Source organism: Chinchilla lanigera, unplaced genomic scaffold (genome assembly GCF_000276665.1).
Source record: "Chinchilla lanigera isolate Chin_1 unplaced genomic scaffold, ChiLan1.0 scaffold00127, whole genome shotgun sequence".
NCBI classification, from domain to species: Eukaryota; Metazoa; Chordata; class Mammalia; order Rodentia; family Chinchillidae; genus Chinchilla; species Chinchilla lanigera.
The window spans coordinates 901,360-918,723 of NW_004955528.1; the positions used below are offsets into that span (position 1 = coordinate 901,360).

Below are 17,364 nucleotides of genomic sequence, written 5' to 3' on the forward strand. Positions count from 1 at the left end.
CTGTGAGGTAGACAGGGAATACTGCACAGACCCTGTTCCCTAAACTTCAGTCTGCTCTTTCCTCCTATCCAGGTGATCTGAGCTCCACATCAAGCCCAGAAACCTGCTATTCCAGATCTGTGCATTGGCTCTGAGAGCCCAAGTTCCACAGGTGAACTAAATGGCCCAGGCCATCCCTGGACCCTGGTGTGTCTCAGGCCGAGCCCTCTCTCCTGTCACCTTGCCCAGTGGGTGAGGCCCAGGGGCCTGGGAGAGGCCTCATCAGGACCCATGGAATTGCGAAGCACCAAAGCCCAAGGCTCTTGGCCCTCTGTAGAGAGAAAGAGCAAGAACACAAACTGGGCACCCCCTGGCCAAAGGTAAGGAGGACGTGGGCTTGGGCCACAGAGTTCTTAGGTGGGACCACACTGGCAGCCTGCACCACACTGGCAGCCACACTGCTGTCCAGCACTCAGACATGAGCTTGGTCACCATGACAGCCGGAGGCGGAGAGGCAGGTGGCAGAGTGCCCCCTCCTTCCATCTATGGCTGTGCAGCGAAGGCCGCTGCCCACGCATGGTTGCCAGTGGCCATGTGCGAAAACGCACCTGGGGGTGTGACACTGCCAGCTGGTAGATGGTACTGCCATCCTGCCCTGCCTGTACCACCCAGCAAGGCACACAGTGCTACAGTAAGTCCCTGAGTTCCAACTTTCACAGATACGACCGGACCTCACGTTATGAATATGTGTAGATGCAAACAAATCGCTTAAATAGCTCACCCTAGCCCTGTACCACCATTTAATGTAACTGTGAAAGTAAAAATTATTTAGTGTTTGTGTGTCTGGTTTTTTACACTTTACATCATATATTTGTGTCCAAGGTACCTAAGACTCACTTTGCCAGGTGTACAAATGAGTCTGACTTATGCGCATTTTCTTGGAAGGAGCTTGTTCCTAAATCAGGGACTTCTCTCCTGATGCACTGCACCTGCCTTGTACATGGTGACGACCATCCTGGGGGCATCATGTCAGGAGATGTCTGCACTTGTGGGCCAGAGCCCCTGGCGTCTTGGTGGAGGCCAGAGATGCTCTACCATCCTGTGCCCAGCATGGGCCAACCCATCCATGGTGCTGCTGCTGAGACACGCTTGCAGGCAATGTCTGCCACCTGCCCCTGTTGTTGAATAACTTCCCAGGAACATCTTCCCAGGACATTGTGCCATCTTCACGGGGCTGCCCTGAAGGCCAGGACTCTGACAGCACCATGTGTGGCCCTGTCTGCGCCCCAAGTCTGACTGGCTCCATTCAAGGGACATGGGCTGAGCCACCCTATCAGAAACCGGGCCTTCTGGGCGCTTCAAGGGCCCTTCCTCACCCTGCCCTCAGCCTCACCCCAGCTGCCTGTTCTGTGGACTGGTGGGCATCAACCAAATCAGATAGGGGTGTTCTTGAAGAGCTATGAAATGGTGTGAATTAGGAATCAGCTACCACAGGAAACCACCCAAGACGCTCCTCCATCAAGGGCCGGTGATGACCGGGGTGATGACCGGTACCCAGTGCGCACACAGTGATGGGAGGAATATGGGGGCAGGGCATGGGGACTGGTAGGGTAGGTGGGTTCCTCTTGGAGGGGCCCCGGGCCCACTCAGGCTCTGGGCCAGCGGACTTGCGGCCTGAGAGCTGTTCCATCGCCGCTTTAAGGAGTATTCCGAGCCCCCTTCCCCTTCCCCTTTCCCGAAGCCCCCAGGGGCTACAGAGGGGGAGGGAGTGAGAGACAGGCCGCAGCTGTCATCCAGAGGAGGGCGGCGACTGAACGGGGCGGGGTCTGCGGGGCGGGGCGGGGTCTGGGCCGGGGTGGTGGGCGCGCCCGCGGGGCTTGGCCCACACTGGCAGCGGCTCCTACGCACGGTGGACACCATGGGCTCCTGTTCCGGCCGTTGCACGCTCCTAGCGCTCTGCGCTCTGCAGCTGGTGAGTGCCAGGTCCGGCCGGCGGTTCCGCGCCAGCTCGGGGAGCTCCGGGATCAACGGTTCAGACCCCAGCTCCGGCAGCAGACGCCCGACACCGCCAGTGAGGAGCGAGGAACCGGGGCGCTGCGTCTTGAGCCGCAGGGACAGGTGCCAGGGAGCGGCTGGAGGGCTCTGACCGGAACAAAAGCCATTGGGCAGGGGCGGCAAGTCCCATGGGCGCGTGTGGTCAGGGAAGGACTCTCTGCGCACCGTGCCCACGCGTGTCTAAAGGCTCGTGTGGCCGAGTGTGCGCCAGGAGCGTTGCCAAGCCAGCCCCAGGTGCAGAGAGACAGCAGCGTCCCGCGCCTGTGAGCCCCATGGGGATGGGGTGTGCTAGGGAGTGGGAGAGCCCTGCCCGCGCGGTGTGTCCCCTGTGGTCCTGTTCAGCCTAGCCTGGAGAGTCGGTGGGAGAGCGGGAGCCCTGGTTCCCAGGGCTGGGCCCACACTTTTGTGCCTGGAGATGAGCAGCCCCCTGGGTCAGAGAACTTGCTCTCTCCTTGGCCAACTTTCCCTGGCCCCTAGTCTGGATCCCCTGAGACTGGAAGCCTGGAATGTGCGCTCTGCTTTTGGAGGAGGAGGCTGAACAAAGGTTGTTGCAGCCCCGTCTGGGAAGGCCTCTGCTGGATGCTAATGGGCCCTGGGTCTCGCGTCTTAAACAGGAAATGCTGCTTTGTTGTCTCCAAGACTGGCTGTGGGCCATGGGCTCAGCTGGTCAGGGTGCCGGCTGGTCTTTCGAAGCTAGAGGGTCCAGAGGAGAAACAGGCTGTTTCTAAGAAGTTTTAAAGAGAAAACTTGGGCGCCCATGGCTGTGCAGTTTGGGGCTGCACAGGTAGTGAGCCACCCCTCCAGGAAAGAGGCAGCTGCCTGGTCCCTGCAGGCCTTGGAGCAGCCCTGTGACTGCCTTTCAGGAGGGGCTCCCTGTGTAGGCCCCTGGGGAAAGGGGCTCAGATGCCTGGCCACATACCCTGGGGAGGGCAGGGATGAGCCCAGTTGACGCTGAGGCTGGGGGTCTTCGGCCAGTCTTGGGGAGAGGAAGTACAGTGGATTTGGGGGGCTGGTACTGGTTTCCCTGTGCTATGTTTGGTGTGAAGATATTCTCAGGGGTTGAGGTGTGGGCTGGGGTACAGGCCGGAGAAACAGGTGTTCAACTAGAACAGGAGCCAGGGAAGGATGTGGCCCTGGGATGTGGAGGGGTCAGGTCAGGTCACATTGCCAGTTTTGTCTGCTGTAGACCAAGGACAGATGGGCACTCTGGACAGGCCCTTGGAAATCTGGTTGCCCCTGAGAGGGAAGGGCTGTCTTGGCTTGGGGACACGGGGCTTCCCTGGAAGGGGCTGCTCCCAGGCATCTCAGCCAGGCGAGCCAGGGCCTGGGCAGATCTGTGTCCCCTTGCTGTAAGCATCTTGCAGAATGGCAGCGGGAAGCTGTCAAAGGCTTTTTGTCCTGGCCTGGCTGGCAGTTGGGGCCAACCCCTCTTCCCTCCCTTGCCTTGAGGAGGAGGCCTGCTGCCACCCAGTGCTCTGCTTGCTGTCTGCGAGTGGGGGCCAGTGAAAACTGGGGGGTGTGTCCTGAGGAGCTCTCTTTTTGACAGGCGGGAGAGTTTTCTTGTTACCAGGTTACAGGACAAAGTGTCCAAGCATCTCTCCCTAAAGAATAGTGTAAACTTCACCCGTTCTGAGCCATCCGGGCCTGCTCAGCCGTTCACAGGCCTTCCTCTGCTGTGACCAGAGTCGGGGCCTCAAAGGGGCTTGGGGTGGGGTCCTGGCAGGGCCACCGGCTCTCCATCACCCATCTTCACAGTGAAGCCTTGGCCTTGTTAACATGGCCACAAGGCCGTGGAATGACAGGAAGGACCCAGCACGGAACCCCACCACCAGGACACCCCACAGCTGCAGGGTCTCTCGTTCCTGAGGCCACCCTGAAGCTGTGTGCAGCTGTCCCAGCTCCTAGCTGGGGCCTCCTCTGACAGTGCCAGGGGAAGCAGAGTGGGCCTGTGGTACCCCCTGCAGGGGCTGGAGGCCATCTTCATCCTCTCGTCCTCTGCCCCTCCTGGTAGGGCACAGGCAGGGCAGACACTCCAGCTGTGAATAATGTCCTCCGGGTAGGAGGGCTGCCCTGGGACTCAGGCTTGGCCAGCTGTGTGTGAGTGGATCTGAACCATGCGCAAGTCCCTGTTGGTCCTGCCCCCCTACATTCGCTGACACTCATCCCTGAACCTGGTGTCCACACCCCTACCCCGTCACGCCTGTGTCCTGGAGTCTGCCTGAGCCACACCCATCTGGGCCTGCAGAATCTCCTCATATGTGGGATTCCCAGGTTGTGCCCCTCAGTGGCACGGTACAGCCAGTCAGTGTGAGGCCGAACAGGGTTTCCAAGCCGAGTCCATCCTGCTCATGGCTGCTTCTCAGGCTTAGGGTTCAGAGAGACAGGGAGAGGCTGGGTCTGTCTCTCAGGTGCTATTTTCTTTGTCCAAAATGTGTGTAATGGAGAAACTTCTGTGTGAGGCCTCCTCTGGCCATGGGGGCCACCTGGGGAAGGGGCCAGCTGAGCCCGGCCCTCAGCAGGATGGTCCAGATGTTGGAGGCTCATTCTGGGCCAAGAAGCAACAAAGCATTTGTAGGTGCTCTCTGCCCTCGGTCAGTGCCACCTGGAGTGGCGTGAAACAAACCAGCACTCAGGTTACTGTGTCTGCCCAGGGCAGGTGTGGAGGATTCCTGCTCTCGCTGCTGGAGGGGCCCAGGAGGAGCTGCCAGCTGTGTGTGCCAGTGATGCTGCAGGTCCCAGGTGTCCTTTCCAACTATAGTGTTTCTCGCAGCACGAAGGATCTGCCAGCTTGGACCAGTTTCACATGTTTCATTTCTTGTGTTTCCTGTTGACAGTGACAGTCGTGGCTTCAAGGCCTACTGGCCTCTGAGCTGTGGCTCGCTGTGATGTTCACTGCCTTCTGTGGCCTCCTCCGAGGAAGCCAGGGCTGGAGTCCCAGGCCCCTGCCTAGCTGTGTGGGTGTCCTGAGGTGATCTCGCGGTTCTGGCTCACCCTTGAACCAGTCAGAACCTGAACACACCTCACTGCTCTGGGCTTTGTTCTGAAGTGGCAGTGGGCCAGGACATGAGAGCTGTGGAGCTGCCACCCACCAAGGGGCAGGTATCGGGGGAGCTCCACCTCTGGGGTGGAAGCAGCTCGGTGGTGTCCTCCCTGGTGCAGATGCTGGACAGTGCATGGGAGGGGCTGGTATGCTGGCCTCTGGAGGGGCCCTGTGGGTGGGCACAGTCATTCCACAGGTCCATGGCACGTGGCTATCAGCTTGTCCTTCACATCAGGAGCATTTGGGAGCATCGAGGGCTCAGAGGACAGCTGGGAGGTGGGGCAGCGTGACCCTGGGCCAAGCAGGGGGCCTGGCTGAGGTGCTCGGGTCAGTGAGAGTGAAGGGCCATGCCTGCCAGGAATGAAGACCCTGGCTGGAGACCAGAGCTACCTGCCAAGGCAGGGAGGGGGCTGTCCTGCAGGCCACGGAGCCGGAACAGCTGAGCCTTCCGAGGCAGTGGCTCAGGAGGAGGGCAGCTATGAGGGCCCTGGGAAAGGAGCACTGGGATTAATTGGGAGGAGACTGGGGGTCAGTTGGGCAGCACCGGGGCTGGATTTGGGGGCGGCAGGGCTTTGGGTGGGGGTAGAGGCCTGTCCCCCTGGGCTGTGAGCTGTAGCATCACCTGCTCTCTGAGAGCTCGTTATGCAAAGACTCTAGGTTGAGGCCAGACCAGGATGAGACTGCCTGGGAGCCAGTGTGGAAGGCCCATTAGCAATGGAGCCTGCTGCTGCCCAGTGAGGCCCCAGCAGCACTTCCCCTCGAGTGACCAGGACCCAGGACCCACGCTGGATGGTGGTGGCTCCCTTGCTCAGTTGACTCCAGAGTGTGGGGTCCTGACACTGCCGACACCCACCCCCCGACCTGGGTCGGAGTCACTGGTCCCGAACCTGCATTCCAGGCCCAGCTGTCAGGGCATGGGCCTGAGGTTGAGCAGTGGAGGGCCTGCTGGGATTCAGCAGGTCACAGAAGGAATCTTTCCTTCCAGAAAGTGTGAAGACATCACCACCTGACAGCATGTCTGGGCACAGCAAGGCAGAGAAATTCCACAGTCCCTGTGACCCAATAGGGCCCATCACTGTGACTCTACCTCCCCATCTGTGTGCACACACTACAAGCGCACACACACACACACACACACACACACACACACACACGTGCACACTGTGCTCTGTGCTTTTGTGCACATGCAGGGTCCACATATATCCCAGACATCTGTCACTTCCGAGCAGAGGCTGGGCAAATGGTCTAAGCTGGGTCCTTAGGATACAGAGGCCATTGGGATAGCTCACGAGGGCCAGGTGGGCTGTCCCTGGGTGTGAGGCCGTATTCCCCCTTTCCTCCCACTGTGCAGGTCCAGGCCTTCCCCACAGAGTCAGCAGGGCTAGAGCCCCGGCCCCAGCTCCATATCTGCAGGCCCTGCAGGGGCCCACTGTGGGGCCCTGTCTGTGGGGAGCCGGGGACCCTGACGGGGCTCTCATCTGGACTGTTCTGGGTCCCACCCATGAGCAGACGGTGGCAGATAAGTGGGAGGACCAGGCCCTATTTCAGCAGCTGCAGAGACCTGCAGGCCCGGGCTGAGTGCAGAACAGGCCTGAACCATGTCTAAAAGGCGATACAAGGTACACGGACCCTGCTTAAGGCCCCCGTGGCCACCCAGCCTGGGGCAGTGAGTGGCCAAGGCCTGCCAAGGTGCCCTTCACCTCATCAGCATCCTCTCCTCATGTGGGGTACTCAGTGTCAGCATGTGTGGACCCAGAGCTCTGGCCTCTCCTGGGGGAGCCCCTGAGGCTTCCTGCAGACCTGGTCCTTTTCATCCCTGGTGGCCCAGCTCAGTCTGGATCTACCTGACAACTGGATCCTGGCACTTCTCTGCTTCTCTCTTGGGTGAGCAGGCAGAGGGTCTCCTGGGGTCGCCCTACCTTCCTGTGCTGCACAAGTCCCACCCCCAGGGTATCTTCTGGCTGCCTTTCTCCCACGGTGACTTTGAGTGACTTGTGCTTGAAAGAGACGACTTGAGGGGGGCTCCTGCCAGCTCCTCTAGACAGGAAAGAGCTCCCCCAAGGCCCCCAGCTGCCTCCCTGTGCTCCCACATTAGTGATGCTTTGAGGAAGGGCACAGCGGGCTTCAGTGGGAGGCCAGGGTGCCAGTTCTAGAAGCGGTCCCTCTCTCCCCTCCCTGGGTGTGGCTCCTGCCCTGAGCCCACAAGGCTGGAGCCTTGGGTGCTGGAAGAGTGGAGGGCAGAGGGAGACCCCCTCCCCCGCTCCCCTAAACCACCCCACCAGCTTGGGTGCTTCTTGCAGAACCAGGCTCCCAGCATTCACTGATGCCTCACTGCAGCCAAGAGCCAGGCCTGGTGAGAGCTCCCGTGGGGGCAGAGCCGCTGCAGGCACAGGTCTGCCCGGGGTATACTCAGCAGAGGCAACAACGTAGATGGAACAGGGCCCAGGGAAGGTGCTGCCTCCAAGCTGTGCCTGGCTGGTTCTGAGCTGAGGAGCAAACACAGTGCTGCCCCACAGGGAGCTGCTCCAGCTGCGCTGTGCACCGCTGGGGAGAGTGCCTTCAGCCGCAGGAGCCTACCTGAGCAGAGCTTTGGCTCCCTGACAGCCAGGGTCCCTGAGGCAAGGCTGGGGTGCGTGGGTGTCCGCACTTTGTGAACACAGGGTGCAGCATCCAAGGAGACTGAGTCCCTGGAAGGGCTCTGGTGCTGGCAGCAGTTGTGCCCCTGCCTTTCCACTCAGCAGGACCCCTGCTGTCACCCGGGAACCCCAGCCCCTGCAGCACTGCCTGGAATGGCTCCCTCCTAAGACTTCCTGCACGTGGCCACCACAGCCTCAGGCCCTGCGCTGTGGCCAGGGAGTCCCCACAGCAGCTGCTTCCTGCGGCTGGAGGATACAGCCCAGGACAGTGGAGAGGAGCTGGGCAGGAAGGACCCACTGTTTTGCTTGGAGTGGATGTCTGTGGCCTGGCAACTCTGTGATGGGGGCAGTGCCATCCCATCACAGTGCCACAAGGCCGTGTTGAAGAGGCTGCCCCTCGCTTCTGTGCTCACCCTGCTCTGGCTGCCTGGCCAGCTTGACCAGTGCTGGATCTCAGCCTGTCCAGCTTCGGGGGCCCTCGGCAGCCATGAGATTATTCTTTCTTTGAGCACCAGTCTTTGCGCTGGGTCGGAGACATCACCTTAGCTTTCCCAGTGCCTCTTAGCACTGGAACTGGGGTCCCTGACACCTAGGGAATGCTGCCCTCAGCCCTGCAGTCCCTCTTGGATGTGGCCAGCTCCTTCCAGCCCTTGCTGGATGCACCTTTCTTCTCCCAAATGCAGCAGCTCTGCCTCCCAGAGGTAGATCTGGCAGTGTTTTCTCTTGCTTTCTCTGCTCTAGCTAATGGATGGGGAGCCTGGTGAAAGATGGATGAATGGATGGATGAATGAAGAACGAATGGATGGGTGGATGGATGCTTCAGAGTCCCAGCACTGCTCCGAGTCAGTTCATCTCCCGCAGGTGTAAAACCTCACATTCCTTGGATCCGTCATTCCCTCCCCTTGGTCTCTGGAGGGCGGTGTTCTCAGAGCCGGAGGCCTCCCGAGTGTCCTGAAGTGGAGGTGCAGCCAGCACGCCGGGGCACAGAGCTGGCCAGTGGGAGAGGCCACTCGCCTGGAGACAGGGCCTAGCACTCCGTGCACTCAGGGTCTCGGCCACCGCCAAGTGCCTGAGCGGCATTTTTGGGTTGGTGCTTGCTGTTTATTTGCCCCTGCCACCTGTGAATTAGAACAGCAGATTGAGAAGGGTTTCTCAAGGGAAAAACACCCTATGCTGACATTCAAGGCCTGACAAATTTATCTGGAGATTGTTGTTTGGTTGGTTTCATTTTCTTGTTTCTTTGTTTTTTGAGACAGGGTCTCCCCTGTGTATTCTAGGCTGGCCTTGACTTGTGAGGATCCTCCTGCCTCAGCCTCCTGAGTGCTGGAGTTATGTGTAAAAGGGTCTATGCCTGACTTTACTTGGAGATTTTTGTTAGAAGGGACAAGTCTGTGACAATTAAGCAGGGGTTTGTGGTTTGGCTGGCATAGCTCCTCTAGTAGAGCCAGAGGGGCCAGTTAGGAGAGAGACAGGTCCCAGCCTGCTCCTGGACCTTAGGGCCTGGTGGGTAGGTTTGGGGCCTCCCTTAATTTCTGCTGGCCTTCACTCCCCTCATGCTTCTAGGTCACCATCCTGGAGAGGCAGGTGTTCGACTTCCTGGGCTACCAGTGGGCGCCCATCCTGGCCAACTTTGTCCACATCATTGTGGTCATCCTGGGGCTTTTCGGCACCGTCCAGTACCGGCCGCGCTACATCATGGTGGTACGTCCGCTGTGGGTGGGTGACCAGGATGGGATGTCCCCCATCACTGTCCTGTCCTGCTGCCCTCAAAGCCGCTGGAACACATATTGATCCAGACCCCGGGCTCAGACTTTTCCCAGCCCAGCGTCCCAGAATTCTGACTTGGGAGAGATGGCATTTATGAGGGCGCCTCTAGGCTTGAGGGAATCTCTGAGCTGACATCCCTAGCTGTCAGACCCCAGGGGCCCCTGACCCTGCTGTGGATCTTCCCCAAGGGGCTGTGCAAAAGCAGGCACCCCCGCTATAGGGCTCACCCTCTCCCCTACTCCTGTCATCTCCTTAGTACGCTGTGTGGGCAGCCCTCTGGGTCACCTGGAATGTCTTCATCATCTGCTTCTACCTGGAAGTCGGGGGCCTCTCGAGGGTGAGTAAAGACAGCAGGGGACTCCTGACCAGGAGTAGCACTAATGTGTGTGCGCATTTGTTCATTGTGTGTCTCCCCATGGGGGTGGGGAATTGGTCAGATCACAGCTGTGCCCCTAGCGCTGAGAACACCCTGGCCAAGTTGGTGCCTAGTAAAGCGGGAGAGTGATTTATGGTCAGTGAAGGGTGTCGTCAGGGTGCTGTGGGGGTCAGCGGGCTGGGGCCTCCAGCTGCAAAGCACACCACAGTTTCCTGGAAGAGGGGGCCTTGGAGCCCAGGCAGTATGGTGTGGGGGGAGAGGCCAGCCTGGCAGAGTTGTGCAGGAAAGACACGGGCAGGGCTGGGCAGGGCCGGGGCGCAGGCAGAGCAGAGACCCTGCTCTCCATAACTAGGTGTGTCTTCTGCCCAGGTGGTTGGTGCTAGCCTGCTTGGGCAAACCTCAGGGCTGATGAAGCCTCAGGCTGGTGCTGGTGAGGCAGCTGCTCCAGGCACTTTGCACTTGGTCCTGGGGCCCAGGGTGGCATGGGGTTCCTGCTGCTCTGCTCTGACTGGGGCCAGCATAGATGCCCCGCAGGACAGCGCAGCCCTGGTTTGTGAGGCCACCAGGAGCCTCAGTGCGGGAGGCTGAAGAAGCTGAACATGCACAGAAGGCTAGCACTGGCCGGAGACTTGGGGGGCTGGGTCACCGTGAGAGCGAGTCCTAGGTCTGCGGGCACAAGGAGCCTCACAGAGCGTGGGGTGGAAGGACTGAGGGCCGGAACCTGCGGGGGTGGGGGCACCCTTCCCTCCTCTGTGCTGACCAGTCCTGCCCTCCTGCCCCCAGGACAGTGAGCTCCTGACCTTCAACCTCTCCTGGCACCGCTCCTGGTGGCAGGAGCACGGGCCGGGCTGTCTGCGTGCGGGGGCGTCCTCAGCTGGACTCAGGACCCTGCATGGCCAGGCCCTGGTGTCAGGCTCTGGCTGCGCCCTGGAGCCTGGCCATGTGGAGGCCCTGCACAGCGGCCTGCAGATCCTGGTGGCGGTGAGTAGGGAGGGCCGTGGAGGGCTGTGAGGGGCTGGAGAGGGTGTGAGGCGTTGGGGCCGAGGCTTTGCTGTGTGTGGAGGAACCAGCCTGTCTCTTGGCCAGTGTAAGGCCTCCTCCTCCTCCCTGCAGGTTGGGCGGGTCACAGTGGTTCTCAGCTGGGCACACACCGTGGGCTCCAATCCCAACCTCCTGGTGCTGCTGTGGGCGGGAGGCAGGCCTAATACTGTGGCACAGAGAGCTTGGGGGAAGCAGGCTGGGGTCGTTGGGGAGTCTCCTGTGTCCCAGCTCCAGAGGCAGTGCAGGCAGGGGAGACGTCCACAGGGCTGGGAGAGGGGGAGTGAGTGTAGGGGTTTGGTGGTCTCTAAGTTGTCCCCGGGAGAAAACAGTGAGGGGATTTAGAAAATAAGATGAGACAAGAGCTGGGTCGGGTAGACTTACCTCTTACCGGATGGACAAGAAGACTGAACAACCCCAGTAAGGCGTTCGTTTATACCCTTGCAAAGTTAGTATCATGAGGCACAAGGTTGCCTAGCAACTGCTGACTGAAATTGTCCGGGCAGGATGCTTTTCTCAAGACCAGGGTAGCTTGACTGCTTGAGGCACTCTGGCTCTGTCCTGCCCTCACACATATGATCAATATCCAGCTCCAGCGGCTCCCAACAAGAAAGTCCTGTTGGTAACACGTTTGTCCCTAAAGAGGCCTGTTGGACTTGGGCCTGCCCTGGTGGGTGCGGAGCTTCCTACTCCCAGCGGCACAGGGGCCTTGGGGGTATCAGCTCAGAAGTTCTCATCTGCCTGGGAGAAGGCGAGGCAAGGCTGCGCCTCCTGGAGCTCAGTGGGATTGGCACAGGCGCCTCGTCTCCTTCCCTCTGAGCCGCAGCCTGGGCCGAGACCAGAGCTTGCAGGACACAGTGAGCAACCATGGTGGTCTGGCCCGGTGCTCCCAGCACTGCAGGCTGCTTCGGTTCCCACGACTGCAAGCAAATGCCTTGAGGCCATGCGCTGCTTAGTGGAGGGGCTGGATCCACCTGCCCCCAGGAAGTTCAGCTTCCTTCTGCTGGGCCTCAGTGGTGCAGTCCCCACGTGGCCATCTCCCTCTGTGTTCTTGTCGAGCAGGCCCCCTCCTGCCTGTGGGGCGCTGTGGAGGACACCTCTGCTCTTTCCAAGACCCTACCATGCCCTCTGCCCAGCCAGTGCCCCTTAAAATATGTCTCCTGTGTATCCCGAGTCTGTGGGTCACTGCAGTGAGACAACCCAAGCCTGTGGGTGGGGATGGGCCCTATGAAGCTGAGGCTGGGGCATTGTCACACTCCTGGGGCCTGTAGGAGCACCTTGGGCCGGTGGGATGTGGGAACCATAAGTCACCAACTCCAGGCTCTGTGCTGGGCAGGGGCAGCCCTGCGGGGAAGTGGCCAGGACACCTGACCTGCATTGCCCTCCCTCCAGTGTCCTGCTGGGCCCCCCACTGGCCAGCCCAGGCAGACGCCGCATCCATCCACACTGCCAGCCAGGCTCCGGCGGGCCAGGAGCAGGTTGCATGATGTTGCCTGGAGTGTGTAGGCCTGACCTCTTGGGCTCAGGGCCACCAGGTATGACCTCGCCTGGTCTGGGGATCTCTCAAAGCTTCCACATTCTGTGAAGAAGGTTGTCTGCTTCTTGTTGGGTCCCTCACATTGTACCCCAGCCAACTTGAAGAGAAAAAACTCCGACAGACAGTCAGTCTGTTCAAACAGAAAGCCCCTCACTCAGCTCGAGAGACTACAGTGAATCTGTTTATCAGGATGGTTCCCAGGCCTAGTTCTCAGGCTTACAGGAAACCTTGTGAGTCTATAGCATGGATCTCTGTAAATCGGCAACATGCTGATGTCCTCCTGTACTTCCCTCCCCCAGAGGCACCAGACCCACCAATCACCCCTGAGAAATGTAAATTTTCCACCTTCCTCAGTGGAATTTCCCCTTCCTATACCTAAAATAGTCTATAAAGTAGGCCTCCTTCCTTTGTTCAGGACCAAGGGCTTTCTCACCCTTGGCCCAGGCTGCACCCAGCCTGAAATAAAGATATAGCTGTTTGCTTTTATCCTGCCTGTCCTGGTAGTCTCGGTTGCTACTTGGCGTCTAGACTGACACTTCTTTCATAATGAGCTGGGCTGAGGTGGCCTCTGAGGTCCCCATGGGGGTGACCGGTCAGCTGCGGTGGTGCCATTATGACACTGGGCCCTGGCTGCTCCCTGCCTTGCCGGTCAGCCTGACTGTGAGTCCTGTCAGCCCAGGCCATGCTGGGGGTCGCTCCCTCCTGCTGGGTGACCTAGCCTGTGTGCATCTGCAGTGGACCAGGGCGCCCAGGCACCTGCAAGGGCAGTTAATGCCGGCCTGACCCCACCCCTGGAGTCTTGCCTGGGGCTTTTCTACATCATGGGTACCTCCAAGTGCCTTCTGTATCCCCTCCCCTTCAGCCCCCTTCCCAACACCCCATTGTCCTCACTGAGTGCTTCAGAGGGGGAAACAGGTGCTCCCTGAAACAGAGAGCTCAGGAGCCATGCAGATCCATCTGTGGTTCCATTTCACAGAGGAAGAAACTGAGGCCCAGGAGAAGCAGGGCCGTGGTGCTCCCACACAGACCTGCGACGGCGCTCTACTGAGCGTGCCCCGCAGCCTCACCACTGGCCTCTCGGTGTCTTCCAGCTCCTGGGCTTCGTCTACAGCTGCTACGTGGTCAGCATGCTTACGGAGGAAGAGGACAGCTGTAAGTGCAGCCACAGCCTCCAGCTGACACCTGTGGGGGGTGGCAGGGAACAGCTGGTCAGGTGACAACTCTGGGTTCTATCCTGTGGGGCCCAAGGCCTCTTTCAGCAGTGTGCCCATGCCAGTGGTGGTCCTTGCTCCCCGCTATGGGCCTGAGCAGAGCAAGGCAGTCCAGTGCCTCAGGGGGAGGATGGGCTCTGCACCAGGGGCTCCAGAGCTCAGCCACCCTTCAGATTCAATGGCTGCTGTCCTTGGGGCCAGGCCTCTCCTCTGACTCCACAGAGGCCCCAGGAAGCAGGTCTGAGCGTTTAGGGGCACAAGCCATTCGTCCTGCTGGCCACGGACATTCACATCAGTGGCGGGAGGAGGCCCTTTGGGTGCGTTGTTCTCTTCCCTCCATTTGTGAGCTCTGTTCAACTTCCTGCTTGTAACAAGATGTGGTAGTGCAGCTGCGTCTCAGGCAGACCCTGTAGAGAAAGGGCAAGTCCGACGGCAGTGCAGCAAAACCCAGGCCAGGGCTGGGCGCTCCTGTGGACAGAACCTTGCCAGAGCCTGAATGAAAATTCAGAGCATCCGTGCCTGGGAATCGGCAGTTGCCTGTGCCCCAGCCACCTCCGGCCCCTGTGCTGCCTGGACCACAGCTGGCCTCCAGCAGGAAACAGCCGGCACACTGATGAGTTGGGAGCGTTTTAAGGCAGGACTTGGCCCTGGGCCCAGAAGTGCACTCACTTTGCCCTGTAAGTCCCTGCCACTGTATGGGACAGGCGGGTGCAAGGGGCCGGCGATCAGCTCTATGGATGTGATGAGAGGACAACTGGAGGAGCCTCGCCAGGTGAGGTGCAGCCCCCTCCTGGGCTGTCCTCGCTGCCTGCCCCGCTGCTGGAACAGTGAGGCCTTCAGATTTTTCAGCCAGGGAATCACACACACAGCCAGTGCCACAGTGGGATTCCTCCCAGGCTCTGAGGCCAGACCAGGCCTGGTTTGGGGTAGGGCCTGCCCTCCCAACTCTTGGGCTCCCTGTTGCCCTGGTGGGGAGGTCTACCATTGTTCTCGCTGTCTGTTCAGCCATCTCTTCCATCGTTTGGGTTTTCTTTTATTTGGGTCTTGATTTCTTTCAGTTGATTTCATTGGTGGATTTGATCCATTTCCTCTGTACCATGTTAATGAAAAGCCATCCAAGCTATTGTGCAAGCAGGCGCATTTGTAAGTATGGCCCGCTAAGCCTGCTCCGCGGCTGGTCTGGCCGATGGGGCATTTATAGTATGAGGCTTCCTTCCTTGAGCGGTCTCATGAGGTATCCATCCGTCTGTCTGTCTGCCTGCCCATCTGTCCATCCATCCATGCATCCGTCATTCACTTGCCTCCCCTTTCTAAGACCAACCTCATGTCTGGCTGAGTTAGTTACCAGGACTGAGATAGTAACCAAGGCTAGCTACCAGACAGTCCCAGGACTCAGTCCTTCCTCCCAAACTTGGAGCCCAGCAGTGATAGTCTGTGGGGGTCGGGTCCCAGGTCTGGGTCTGGCGGGTGGTAAGTGACAGGTCACTTCCCAGGAGTATGACTGAGTGATTCTCCAGGGGCTTCACTGCGGCAGGAAACACTGGTGTCCTACCTTTGGAGGATCATACTTCTTTTCCAGAAGGTAGTGCTTGTGGCTCCGCAGACCCCAGGCCTCCGGGTGGGGTGGCCGGGCTCCTAGCCTACCTTCTGCTGTAGCCTTGGCCACACAGCCCTGTCCAGAGCAGTTTTAGGCTTTGGGGTCATAAGAGGGGTCTGGTGGTTCTTCCGTCAGAAGCAAGGCTTCTCCCAGCTGCCCAGGCCCTCTGTGGCGTCCCCTGGCTGCCTTCTCGGCAGCCTCTAGCCCTCCTGTGAGTACAGGCCTGCCACAGCCAGGGATCATCAGAGGCAGCCAGAGTCCAGCTCCCAGGACAACAAGTAAGGAAGCAGAGACCTGGGGCTAGGGGCTCTCGAAGGCCCTGAGTCCCGACAGCTACAGCACTGACCACGGGTGGAGGGGTGGGTACCAGCCTGGAGCCTGGACTGTGGCTGGGTCTGGCAGACCTTGCTGATGGCACAGACCTTGGGGTTTTCCTACAAGGGGAGCCCGGGTGGGTCGGAGGACCCAGGCTGAGGCCCTCACTCTATGCTCAGCCCTGTTGCAGTATATTTGGCTGGAGTGAGCAGAAGGCAAGACCCCAGCCTTCCCTGGGGAAGCAGGAGCCAAGCTCCTTGTCCCCAGCCCCCTTTTGCCAAAGGCCAGGAAACCATATGCATTTCAAGCTCTCCAGAGGACAGGACGCAGCCCTTCCTAACTCCTACCTTGCCTGCAGGCCTGCATAAGTGAATGGCAGCTGAGCCTGCTCCTGGGACCTCCGACTTCAGCGACTGCCAGCAGCGCCTTGGAGACCCTCAGCCCTGGGGCTCTGGCTGCCTCCTGCCTGCCCTGCAATCTGCAGGTGACCACCAGCATATCTCATGTCACCCTGGACTCCAGCCAGGGCAGTAGTGCCAGGCCAGGGTTGGCTGTGACATGGAAAGAGTTTATAATCTTTTTCTAAAAAAAAGAAAAGAGAGAGAGAGAAAAGACACAAAAGAAAATGAAGAGAAAACAAGAAAGCCACACTCCCAGTCTCCTTGGCCCATGCTGGGACTTCAGCTCCATCCACAGCAGGGCTGGACTGTTTTCTGAGGATCTCCTCCTTGGGTGTCCTGCCTTAGGGTGGCTGGACCCACTGGCTGTGGCCTGCAGCCAGGGGAGAGGGATAGCCCCACCAGGAAGTTCACATAAGCCACTGTGACCTTTTGGGATCTTGATTAGACACCGTGCCCTGCCCTGCTTGTGCGCTTGCCCTGGCAGAACCCCAACCACGTAGGAACCAAGTTTGTTGGGCCCTGATGCTCAGCTAGTCACCCCTACTCCTCCCCGCTCAGAGGAGTGCTGGGGCCACCACACAGCATGAGGCTCCTGTGACAGTAGGTGGCACTGCTCTGAAAGAGGGATCTTGGGCAAATAGTCCCAAAGGTATCCATGAGTAAATAAAAAGGACATGGCCCACAGCCCAACCTTCCTTGCACTGTGGAGCTCAGTGCAGAGCTTAGTGGAAATGGGTAGTCAGAAACAGGGTCTTGGAAGGGGCCCAAGGGCAGCCGGCTCTGGAATGCTGAAACAGCAGGACAGGGGGTGGAGGAGGCGCGGCAGGAAGCGGGGAGAGAGTCGGAGGAGCAGCCTGGAGTGGCTGTGCTGCCCCGCTGGTGAGGAGGTGGGCTGGAGTGAGTAGGGGACAGCTGGGTTCTGGAACCCAGCCCGAGCTGAGCAACATCCAGAGGAGACCCTTCAACATATTTATTTTCAAAAGTATCCAAACAAGCCAGGCTTGGTGGTGCACACCTGTAATCCCAGCAGTCTGGGAGACTAAGGCGGCAGGATCATAAGTTTGAGCCCAGTCTGGGCAACTTAATGACTTAGTAAGACTCTACCTCCAAATTTAAAAATATATATATTTTTAAAAAGGGCTGAGGGTGTAGCTAAGTGCAAAGGCCTTGGTTTCAATCCTCAGTAAAACACACACACACACACACACACACACACACACACATCCAAGCAGCTCCAGTGAAGCCACTCCCCAGGCCTAGCAGGCTTCCTCCTCCATGCTGGCCCGTGGTCCAGGAATCAGGGCTGGGCAGTGGTGGATGACAGCTCTCTGTTCTCAGCAGATACCTTGTTTGGTTTGGGACAGGCTGAGGCCAACAGGGTCCCACCTGGTGGCCACCTGGCCGGTCACAGC

The 17,364-nt window shown here is 59.3% G+C and overlaps 1 protein-coding gene across 4 annotated transcripts; it reads left to right on the forward strand.

Moving 5' to 3' along the window:
• Positions 1–1,835: 1,835 nt before the first annotated feature.
• On the forward strand, positions 1,836–16,163 carry Nkain4 (Na+/K+ transporting ATPase interacting 4). 4 transcript variants are annotated; one of them, XM_005409990.1, is made up of 8 exons: positions 1,836–1,951; positions 9,274–9,411; positions 9,734–9,814; positions 10,637–10,834; positions 13,520–13,580; positions 14,698–14,782; positions 15,157–15,221; positions 15,910–16,163. In XM_005409990.1, exons 1-8 carry the CDS (start codon positions 1,898–1,900, stop codon positions 15,921–15,923), a joined length of 696 nt encoding a protein of 231 aa, XP_005410047.1. In that variant the 5' UTR covers positions 1,836–1,897; the 3' UTR covers positions 15,924–16,163. The 4 variants fall into 4 exon arrangements, with proteins under 4 accessions (XP_005410047.1, XP_005410048.1, XP_005410050.1 ...); XM_005409991.1 differs by lacking the exon at positions 15,157–15,221; XM_005409993.1 differs by lacking the exons at positions 14,698–14,782; positions 15,157–15,221.
• Positions 16,164–17,364: the final 1,201 nt, after the last annotated feature.

Bases quoted from the DNA above. Each gene is read 5' to 3' on its own strand.
- Nkain4 (XM_005409990.1), top strand. From the start codon at position 1,898: ATGGGCTCCTGTTCCGGCCGTTGCACGCTCCTAGCGCTCTGCGCTCTG. The intron at 1,952-9,273 runs GTGAGTGCCAGG...TCATGCTTCTAG, and splicing joins CGCTCTGCGCTCTGCAGCTG to GTCACCATCCTGGAGAGGCA. The intron at 9,412-9,733 runs GTACGTCCGCTG...TCATCTCCTTAG, and splicing joins GGCCGCGCTACATCATGGTG to TACGCTGTGTGGGCAGCCCT.